We start from the raw sequence: 9,921 nt of genomic DNA on the forward strand, positions 1-9,921 counted from the left end.
AAGCAGGATTAAAGATATAAAGTGTTGATGCTCAGATGGATTTCTCTTTGAAGGTTTTTTTTTTTTTTTTTTTTTTAACCTCTTAAAATGCAGAGTGGAGAGCCAAGAGAATGCTCTAGAATTCCCTAATGAGTCCTCTCCATCTTACAGAGGTTGTATTTTTTGAAATTTTTGCTTAGGCATAGATTTTTTTAGTGTTTACATGAGTAAAAAAAAGTGAAGCCAGAAATGGAGAGCTTGAACTTTCTCAAACTATGGATTTGAAGTGTGTGGTATTTGTAGTTTTAAAAAGCATTTAAGCTCACACACAATATTTGAAAGCTTCTCCGAGAACAGCAAATGTTTAAAGTAGACTTCTCGTCACATATGTAAGATTCCTAGGTATGGACTTGGAGTGACAATTGAAAATTGTCTAATTATAAAGTGAAAGCAGTCCATAGCTGCTGCAGTGAATGAGAGGGGACCAGGAAGTGGAAAGGGGGATGGGAATGTGATCTCAATGCCCCTGCTGGAGAACCACTGGGTTCAAATCCACAAAAGCAGAACCCCTGGAAACTGGAATAAAGATAGTGTTGTTTTCTTTAACGGCCTTTCTTCTAGAGAGGTGTCTCCTAAATCTCAGGAAGCGAATATGCAGTAGGATAGCTTAGAAAACGCAGAGGTTCGGGGTGCTGTGGCCCTTGCCTGCAATCCCGCACCCAAGTGGTTGGAAGATCTGGAGTCCAAGGTCATCCTTGGCTACACAGCCAGTTGAAGGCCATCCTGGGTTACATGAAACTGTTTTAGGAAGGGAGATGGAAGGAAGGAAGGAAGCAGGGAGAGAGGGAGGAAGGGCAGGAGGGTGATTAAAAGAAAAAAGATTAATGCTGGAACCTTCCCTGGATGCACACGGTTGCCAGTAGTTCGGGCTTTCCACTCTTGTGAGCTTGTGTGGGAAGCAGCCCAGGCCCCACGTGAAGAACCTCAGCTTTGTCAGTGCGTAGTCACATGCTAATAAAAGTTACACTACATCAGTTTCTCCCATTTGGAACAGCTTGAGAGCCAGGAATGATTTTCAGCATCTAGGTGGGCAGTTTGGTTGCTATCTCACAGGGATGAGTCCAGGCCAGATTAAAAAACCTAATCACTAGATTGTGCCAAGCAAAGGGATCCTTGTTGAAGAAAAGTCACTTTGTTTTCGGAGACTGCCACAGGGAGCTGGGGCTATGGGTCAGTTCACACCTAGAAAATTTCTGTCAAAAGTTGAGAAAGGCGGCCCACGCCCTTCATTTACCTGCAGACTCAAAAGATGTCAGAAGTGAAGACCTGCCCTGCCCCGTCCCAGAAGACGAAGAGATTGATCTCAAAAGAGTTAAGCAGCTTGCCAGGATGACCTCCCTAGCCACATCTATACCCAGGGTTCTCTCCACGACCTTGTCCCTGGCCACGGGATCCTAGTTCCCATCACCTCCTGCTGCCCTGACCGACGGGGGACGCCACCGAGACGAGCCCCTGCCTACCGGCACCATGGAGTAGGTCATCATCATCATCATGTCCTGGCTCTCTGCGCGGAGGTGTGGCGCAGGCTCTGCGCTGTGGCTGCGCTTGTTGCGCGCTGCGCTCCCCGGGTCCTGGGGTGATTCGGGGACCCGACCCGGGGCGCGACTCAATTCGGCCAGAAAGGCGCGTAGGGCGCTGTCTTCGCGCTGCTCCCGGCCGCGTTGCGCCTCCAGCGCCCGCAGCGCCTCGCTCAGCCCGCGCCACTGGCACAGCACGAACACGGTGCCCGCGGCGTTCAGCGCCGACAGCAGCGCGACGGCCACCAGGGCGCCGCGCAGCCCCCAGCCCGCCGCCCCTTGGCCCCGCTCTACCGCTCGGGTCATGTCTGCGCGCTCGGGCTGTGCAATGCAGGGCGGCACCGGGCCTCCTCCCTCACTGGCAGGTTTTATAGCCTCGCGCAAGCCGTGGGCTGTTGGCAGAGCAGTGAGTCAAGCTGCCTTTAGACCCGTCTGGCAAAGCGGGTTGCGGACAGTAGTAGTGGCGCCCCAGCAGCCCAGAGGGACAGGCGGGCAGCAAGGGGGTGAGCAGCCAGTGGAGACAAGTGCGGAGGAGGGGCGACCGAGAGCAAATGACAAACAGGCCTCCCCTCTTTTTCTTGATGTCCTGCCCGTGGGCATTTGCCAGGACCCAGACAGGCACAGTCAGGGTCAGACTGAGGAGGAGGGCAGGAATTCTTACAGCCTGAGAAGTTTCTAGATTCCACCCGCTTCTCTCTCCAGTCCTCTGGAGAAAACCATAAGCATGCCCAAACGCACGAGTCACTGTTCCTGGGAGGTCTGCTGCTTGGGCCCCGGCCCCGGCTGCCCATTGCCCATCCTCAAGGCCATCGTGTGGCCACAAAAGACCCTAAGAGATCTTTCCCAGGACAGGGACAGTGAGAGACAGGAGGATGGTTGGCTTTAGAAGGGTAAAAGGCCACCCATCGGAACCAGAAAAGCAGGGATCATACCAAAGACGGCTTGTAGGACTAAGCTAAGAACTTTCCCGTGAGAGCCCAACCTGAGAGGCAGCAGAGTGCTGAGGAAAAAGATTTTGGAGACCTGGTTCTAAAGCCAGCAGCCAATGCCAGACATCCGGGAGTGATGTGGTTTTCTCACCCTCCACCCCCTACTCCCACCCCCCAGTGCCGAAGATCAAAGCCAGGGTTTTGCAATTGCTAGAAAAGAGCCCTGCTTCTGAGCCACATTAGGAGTTCACTACATGGGTCAGGCTGGTTTTGAACTCCTGGGGGAAGAGCAGTAGGACAGTAAGACGTGGGAGGTGGGGCCGGAAGGGAACAACAGAGCTTTGTAACTGCCCCTGAAGCCATTGCAATCCACCTTTTACTGTTAGCCTCCCTGAAACAGGGGAGACCATGGAGATGAGACCACATTTATTTTCAGGGAGAGCCATGGCAAAGCCTCTGAGAAAACAACACAAGACAACTGAAGCTCCATCTTGACCACAGCCCTGAGTCCAGCTTTAGATGCCTTGGCTTCTATAGGAACTCTGACCGAATTGAGCGCTCTTAGAAGAGCGGCCACACAAGATGGCGATGGGAAAGCAGGAAGGGCCTGGACGTGATACCTGGGAGGGAAAGACGACGATATCCATGACTTTGTCCAGTCCCTCCCAACACGAACATATTATCACCTGTCAACATATTATCACCTGTCGGAAGAACTTTGGTGAATCCCTTCTTTTCCTATGCTGGGATTGGGGCTCAGCACTCTCAGGCTCTCTGCTTAATTCAGTAACCACTTACTGAGCCTTTTCTGTGTGCCAGTCTCTGGGACGGACTTTGAAGACACAGGAAGTGAGCAAGGCAAACCGTGCCAGCAGTGGGGACACCATGGTGACTTCTGAGCATTTCTTTAACCTAACGTCCATTACAGCTATTGTAGGCCACCTGTCACCAATACCACCAGCAACACAATATAAGGCTCCCCAGGTCAGGTGACATATTTGTTGGACCTTGTCCTTCCCATCAGGTAAGATGGTCAGAATGGGTATTTGATAACTATCTGTGTGATGAGCGACTGAATGAATGAATGAGAGAAAGGTTTGTGAATGACATTTCTTTTTTTTCTTCTTTCTTTTTTTTCCTTTAATTTTATTTTACAATACCATTCAGTTCTATATATCAGCCACGGGTTCCCCTATTCTCCCCCCTCCCACCCCCTCCCCTTACCTCCAGTCCACCCCCCATTCCCACCTCCTCCAGGGCAAAGCCTCCCCCGAGGACTGAGATCAACCTGGTAGACTCAGTCCAGGCAAGTCCAGTCCCCTCCTCCAAGACTGAGCCAAGCGTCCCTGCATAAGCCCCAGGTTTCAAACAGCCAACTCATGCAATGAGCACAGGACTCGGTCCCACTGCCTAGATGCCTCCCAAACTGATCAAGCCAATCAACTGTCTCACCTATTCAGAGGGCCTGATCCAGCTGGGGGCCCCTCAGCCTTTGGTTCATAGTTCATGTGTTTCCATTCGTTTGGCTTTTTTTTTTTCAATAATTGAGTAAAACCGAAATTTATTATAAGCCACAGTCGTCCTAGGGACCTCCGTGCTATATATACAGCCTCCATGGTTCTATGGGTTGTGGTCTGATTGTTGTTTATTTTATATCTAGAATCCACTTATGAGTGAGTACATACCATGACTGTCTTTCTGGGTTTGGGTTACCTCACTCAGGATGATTTTTTTCTAGTTCCATCCATTTGCCTGCAAATTTCATGCTTTCATTGTTTTTCTCTGCTGAGTAGTACTCCATTGTGTATATGTACCACATTTTTTTTTTCATCCAGTGAATGACATTTCTAAGGAGAACAGGTATCTGTGGTGCTAGTAACAGTTCACAGCTGTCCCTATGCCATGGAGCTGGCCCCTCACTTTCCTTGTAAGGCTGGTTTCCAGTGTCTGGAAGTGTAGCTGGAAATGTATTTTTTCTTTTAAGTCAGGAGTACAGCTCGAGATAGAACAGAGATGAGGATCCATTAGAACCCTTAAGCCAAGAAGCTCTCTGGGCACACGGGGCTCAAAAGGCTGTGCCATGGCCACCTGCGAGGACTAGTGGGCGGGGCCCTTGGGCTACTGCACTGGAGCCAAGAGAAAGACAGAAGAAGGGTAAAGAAAAGGCTTCCTGTTGGAAACTTTCTTCCTGTGAGACACTTCCTGTGGTAGTTTGACCGCATAATCTCATAAGGAGTGGTACTATTAGGAGGTGTGGCTTGGTTGAAGTGCGTTTGGCCTTGTTAGAGGAAGTGTGTCACAGTGGGGGCGGGCTTTGAGGCTTCCTGTGCCCAGTGTCTCAGACCATTTCCTGTTGCCTGCCAAATGTAGGAATCTCAGCTCCTGTTCCAGCACCATGTCTGCCTGCATGCCACCATGCTCCCCACCAAGATGATAATGGACTGATCCTCTGAAACTGTAAGCTGCCACCTCAATTAAATGTTTTCCTTTATAAGAATTGCCATGGTCAGGGTGTCTCTTCACAGCAATAGAAACCCTAACTAAGACACTTTCTCTGCTCCCATTTTAAGTCTCTCCATGCAGGCACTTGACAAAAAGAAGAGGGGACATGTTAATATCCCTTGTCAAGGGACTATGCCCAATCACCTCTCACCTCATGGTATCTCTAATCAACTGCCTTTCTCTTTCCTATTTTCCCTGTTTCCTGTCTGTGAGCCTCTGACCACCAGAACGCCATACAAATACCTTACTCCCCCCCCCCCCCGACCTAGTCCATGCTGCCCTTCCCTTATGGAACCTAGTTTTCTGTGCTAGACCCAAGTGTTCCCTCCTGGCCTCTGCAATCCTCGATGGTTCAGTGATTGTGAACAGGGGCTTTGGAATCTGACAGCAAAGATCCTGGACCTACCTTTGGACTGTGACTGTAGGGATCTTAACCAAACCTCTTTAAAGATTGTATAACTGGGGGCTGGAAAGATGGCTCAGTGGTTAAGAACACCGACTGCTCTTCCAGAGGTCCTGAGTTCAATTCCCAGCAACCATATGGTGGCTCACAACCACCCGTAATGAGATCTGGTGCCCTCTTCTGGCCTGCAGGGACACATGCAGGCAGAATACTGTATATATAATAAAAAAAAAAAAAAAAAAAAAGATTGTATAACTGTTAAGATTTCATGAGACAGTGCTTATACTGTCCTTGGCGTATGGCAGTTTCTGCTTAGTGTTGTTGCTGTGGGCTATGTGAACTTGTGGACACTGGGCTCTATGTTGTTGAACAGTGCTTCGATCTTTTGGTTGCATTACAGTATGCCAAGGGTAGGGAGCCCCATCACAGCCTATCAGCTCAGATCTGTGCTGAATAGGAGTATGTTGATGCTTTCTGAGGACTGTACTTTTAAAATTGTCACCATTTTTATTGTATTTATTTCGTGTGTGTGTGTGTGTGTGTGTGTGTGTGTGTGTGTGTGTGTGACAGCATGAATATAGAAGTCAGAGGACAACTTGCCAGAATTGGTTCTTTTCCTTCCAGTATGTGGGTCCCAGGAATGAAACTCAGGTCATCAGACCTGGTGACACGTGCTTTTGCCCTGAGCTGTCCTGCTGGCTTAAAACTGAACTTCTGAGTGCTTGAAATACTTGAGTTTTTGCCTGAGTTATTCTGACTTTGAGTTTGGTTCTGTGGTGCCCTTCATCTGTTAATTCATAAGCCTCTTGAGGTTTCTTGAGAGCAGATGCATTTATACAATGTGACCTGCCTGGTGCTCTTCTTGATGGGCTGGTACTTTCTACTTATTAATTTTTTTTAAAAAAGTTAGCCATCAGTCTGGCTTTCTTTGTTGATGTAGGAGATTCAAGATACAGTTGGAGGTACAGGGAGCTACATGAATTCCCTCTATTTGAGACCAAAGAAGCCAAGAATATTATGTGCCACCTTCACAATGAGGAATACTTTTTCCATTAAAAAGAAGATTCTTTTCCCTCAGCAGTTAAATAGTAGCCCCTAAAATGAGTTCTACCTAGCTAACATTAGGGCTCTGGAGAATAAAATCAAACTGAGAAACATTCTCCAGCTCATTCCATAGCAGGTTCCTCTGATTATGAAGTCTATAACTGTATTCAGTGTAAGGCCTGGCACTCCAGAGTTTTGATCTTTGATAAGAATCAGCACTATGCCATGACTTCAGTGTTTTGCTGTCTCTCCATCTCCTTATGTCCGTCTGTCCAGCCATATGTCTCCCCCCCACGCCACCCCCATCATCAGTGACTGGGCAGTCTTTTTGAAAGCTATATGGCCTTCACTCAACCTTAGTTTAACATTCATTACTTCCTTAATGAATTTTAGGGACAGGGTCTCATGTAGCCCAGGCTGGCCTCAGACTCACTGTGCTGCTGAGGATGGCCTTGAACTCCTGATTCTCTTGCCTCTCCCAGATGCTATGATTATAGACATGCATCTCTATGCTTGGTGTTTTTTTATTATTCCAAATGGGAGCCTGTGTCTCATTATGCAGCCGAAGTTGTTCTTGAACTCTTGTCTTCCTGCTTCAGCGTCTTGACTGCTGGGATTATAGGCTTGTGGCAGGTACTGGCTCCAAGGGAGTATAACTCTAAACAAGACTGTGAGGTAAATGCTATGACGAAAGGAGTGGAATTCTGTAAAATCACATGGCTGAAGACCCTGTTCTAGACCTAAGGGTATGGAGTTGGTAAAGGTTTTCCCTTCTGAAACTGCTTGGAGCAGCTGCCAATCAAACAAGGGTGGGGCGGGGCTGGAGTCTCAGGCAGAGTATGTTCTGGACTCCACAGCAGCAGATGTTCGGGTTCATTTGAGGAAAGATATGAAGTGCAGATGGATAGTATTCAGAGCAGGAAGAGCAAAGGGAAGAAGCAGGAGCTGAATTGGAGGCCAGACTATACAGGTAGGGGTCCTGTAGGGCTGGGGTCCTTACTGTAAATGCAATGGCAAGGCATTAGGAGTTTCAAAGGTCAAGGAGCAGAGGGGAGGGTTGATAGATGGCAGATCTGCATGCTGAAAGAGAGTCTTTTATTACCAGCACTTGTGACCACTAGAGAAACTGTGGGTGATCTTTCCCTTCACCAGGGTTAACACTGGCTTCTCTACCCATCCTTCCAAATGAACCAGGAGTGCTGAATTCTGGAATGTAGCAACGTCAGCTGCAGGTATAAAGATAACTGAAAAACAGACCTGTGACTGACTGTTAGGTATTTGTTAGCTAATATGATCCTAGCTTACTATTGATCATTTGAGACAGTCCCAGGTCTCACAGCATAACTGGGAATGGTCTTGAGTTCCTGATCTTCCTGCCTCCACATTCTCAGTGTTGGGATTACAGGCATGTACCACCACTTCTGGCCTTTTTTGTTTGTTTGTTCTGCTACATAGCTCTAGCTAGTCTGGTATTTGCTATGTAGCCCAGGTTTAGCCTCAAACTCATTGCAATTCTCCTGCCCCAGCTTCCCAAGTGCTGGGATTCTGGGCACAAACTCCACTGTTTTCTAGTGGAGTTTTTCCACAACATATGGCATGTCTTTCCATTTTCTTAGGAATCAGATTTGGAGCTTCAAGGTGACAGCATTAAATCAGGGTGTTTCTGGGCTTAGGAATAAGAATTGGTGATTTTGCTTCCTTTGGGAGATTTGGGTCCAAGTTGGGCAGGGACCCACAGATTTCCACCTACCATATAGTTCAGTATCTTAGACCTTTGAGTCACCTATTTATTGTTAGATGCAAAGTTGCCCGTGGTTAGAGCAGTGGCCATTTCAACCCCCCTATCATCACCTATTTTGCTCTTTCCTTTTTTTGTAACAGACGTAGGCTCTCCCCCAATCCTGACGTAGCGCATTGGAGCCAGTTGTCACAGGCTGAGCTCTCCGAAAGCAATGATGAGATGGGATTTGCAGTGCAAGGTGTTTCTTAGAGATCAGCACGTGTGAAGGCAAGAGTGGGAACCAGCACTTAGCACGTAAGTGTAACTCAATTCAACCCTGCACAAACTGGCCAGCCCACCAGGGACCTAGGAACTCTGGGACTGCCCATCAAAATATCTTGTGCCACGCCAGACTTGGGAACTCATACCTATAATCCCAACACTCAGGAGGCTGAGGCAGGGCAGCCGTCCTCAAATTTGTCAGGGCTACATAATGAGTTTCAGGCCAGCCTGGGCTATGATGTAAGACCCTGTATAGAAAACACAGTTTTTTTTGTGTGTCAGGCTGGAATGGCTGGCTGGGTTCTCAACCCTGCCCCACTTGGTCACAAGGCAGATACAGGCTGTACCCAGATGGGTGAGACCTTGGGTTAGGTGGCTTCCTGCCGCTGAGGCAGGTCTTAACCTCAATGCCAAAGCCAGGAAGCGTGACTTTTCCTGAAGGGAAATCTGGGGCACTCCCATATCTATTGTATCAACCATCCAATTTGTGTTGGACACAGGGCTGTCAGTTCTGCTGGGGACTTTGGATTTTGACCAGGTTAGATTTAGAGAGGAGCTTTTTCCTTTTTCACATGCAGATGTGGCTTTTCTTGTGAATAACAAAAGTTGTGTTCAGAAGCAGTTAGAATAAGAAGCTTTAGGCTTGGATTCTGAGATTGTGAGGATCACTCATGAATTTGAAACTGCTAAATCTGTGGGCGTGAGTTAATACTGCAAAGCTCCACTTCCAAAACCTGAGCTATTGTTTTTGAAAAGACAAAACAAAACCTTACCAGGCTGGAAAGGCACTTGGAGTTCCCAGCTCACCAACACCTAGAACTCTAGCTCTAGGAGATCTGACACCCTCTTCTGACCTCTGTGGGCTCATGCACACATGTGGTACAGACATACACTCAGGCATACACATACACACACACATAAAATGAAATACAACTTAAAACAACAAAACCCAAACAAAGCCTCACATGGATAAGGGCACTTCCGTTTTCAAAGGTCTTTCTTATGTCATTTGAGTCCCATAATAGGCTTGTGAAGTAGACAGGCCTTTAAATGTGGTGCTGGGGTGGAACCTAGGACCTTGCACATACTAAGCATTTGTTATCACTGAGCAATGCACCTAGCCTCAAGGGTACAACTTATACATTTGCACAGACGAAGAATCCAACACTCAAGGAAGCCTGAGTGTCCACAGTCCAGATGTTAAAAACGTTCACTCACACCTGCTCATTGGAGGTGGGAACCATGTAGGTCCAAAGCAGGGGTTCAAGGTAACAAGGAGAAAGGAAGAAAATATGGTCCTGGGGAGTTTCAGATAGGCAAGTTGGAAAAGGGCTCAAAACTTGATCAAAGCCAGTCCAGCCCTGAATGCTGCATGTGTCAGCCACGTAAGAGAGGGGATCGGGTACTGGGCTGGCATTTTACGAAGGGCGTGGAGAGACTGGTGGCATAAGGACACGATTCACTTTGAGACCAGGTGAGGAAGCT

At 48.0% G+C, this 9,921-nt stretch overlaps 1 protein-coding gene across 1 annotated transcript in view; it reads right to left on the reverse strand.

The window, feature by feature from the left end:
* Positions 1 to 2,047, reverse strand: part of Gldn (gliomedin) — a 43,389-nt gene extending 41,342 nt beyond the window's left edge. Inside the window, exon 1 of the mRNA XM_028864974.2 lies at positions 1,500 to 2,047. Coding sequence (XP_028720807.1) covers positions 1,500 to 1,862 — 363 coding nt within the window. The 5' untranslated portion in view covers positions 1,863 to 2,047. The remainder of the gene's footprint in view (positions 1 to 1,499) is intronic.
* Between the last annotated feature and the right edge of the window lie 7,874 nt (positions 2,048 to 9,921).

The sequence above is a fragment of the Peromyscus leucopus genome, chromosome 7, assembly GCF_004664715.2.
Source record: "Peromyscus leucopus breed LL Stock chromosome 7, UCI_PerLeu_2.1, whole genome shotgun sequence".
NCBI classification, from domain to species: Eukaryota; Metazoa; Chordata; class Mammalia; order Rodentia; family Cricetidae; genus Peromyscus; species Peromyscus leucopus.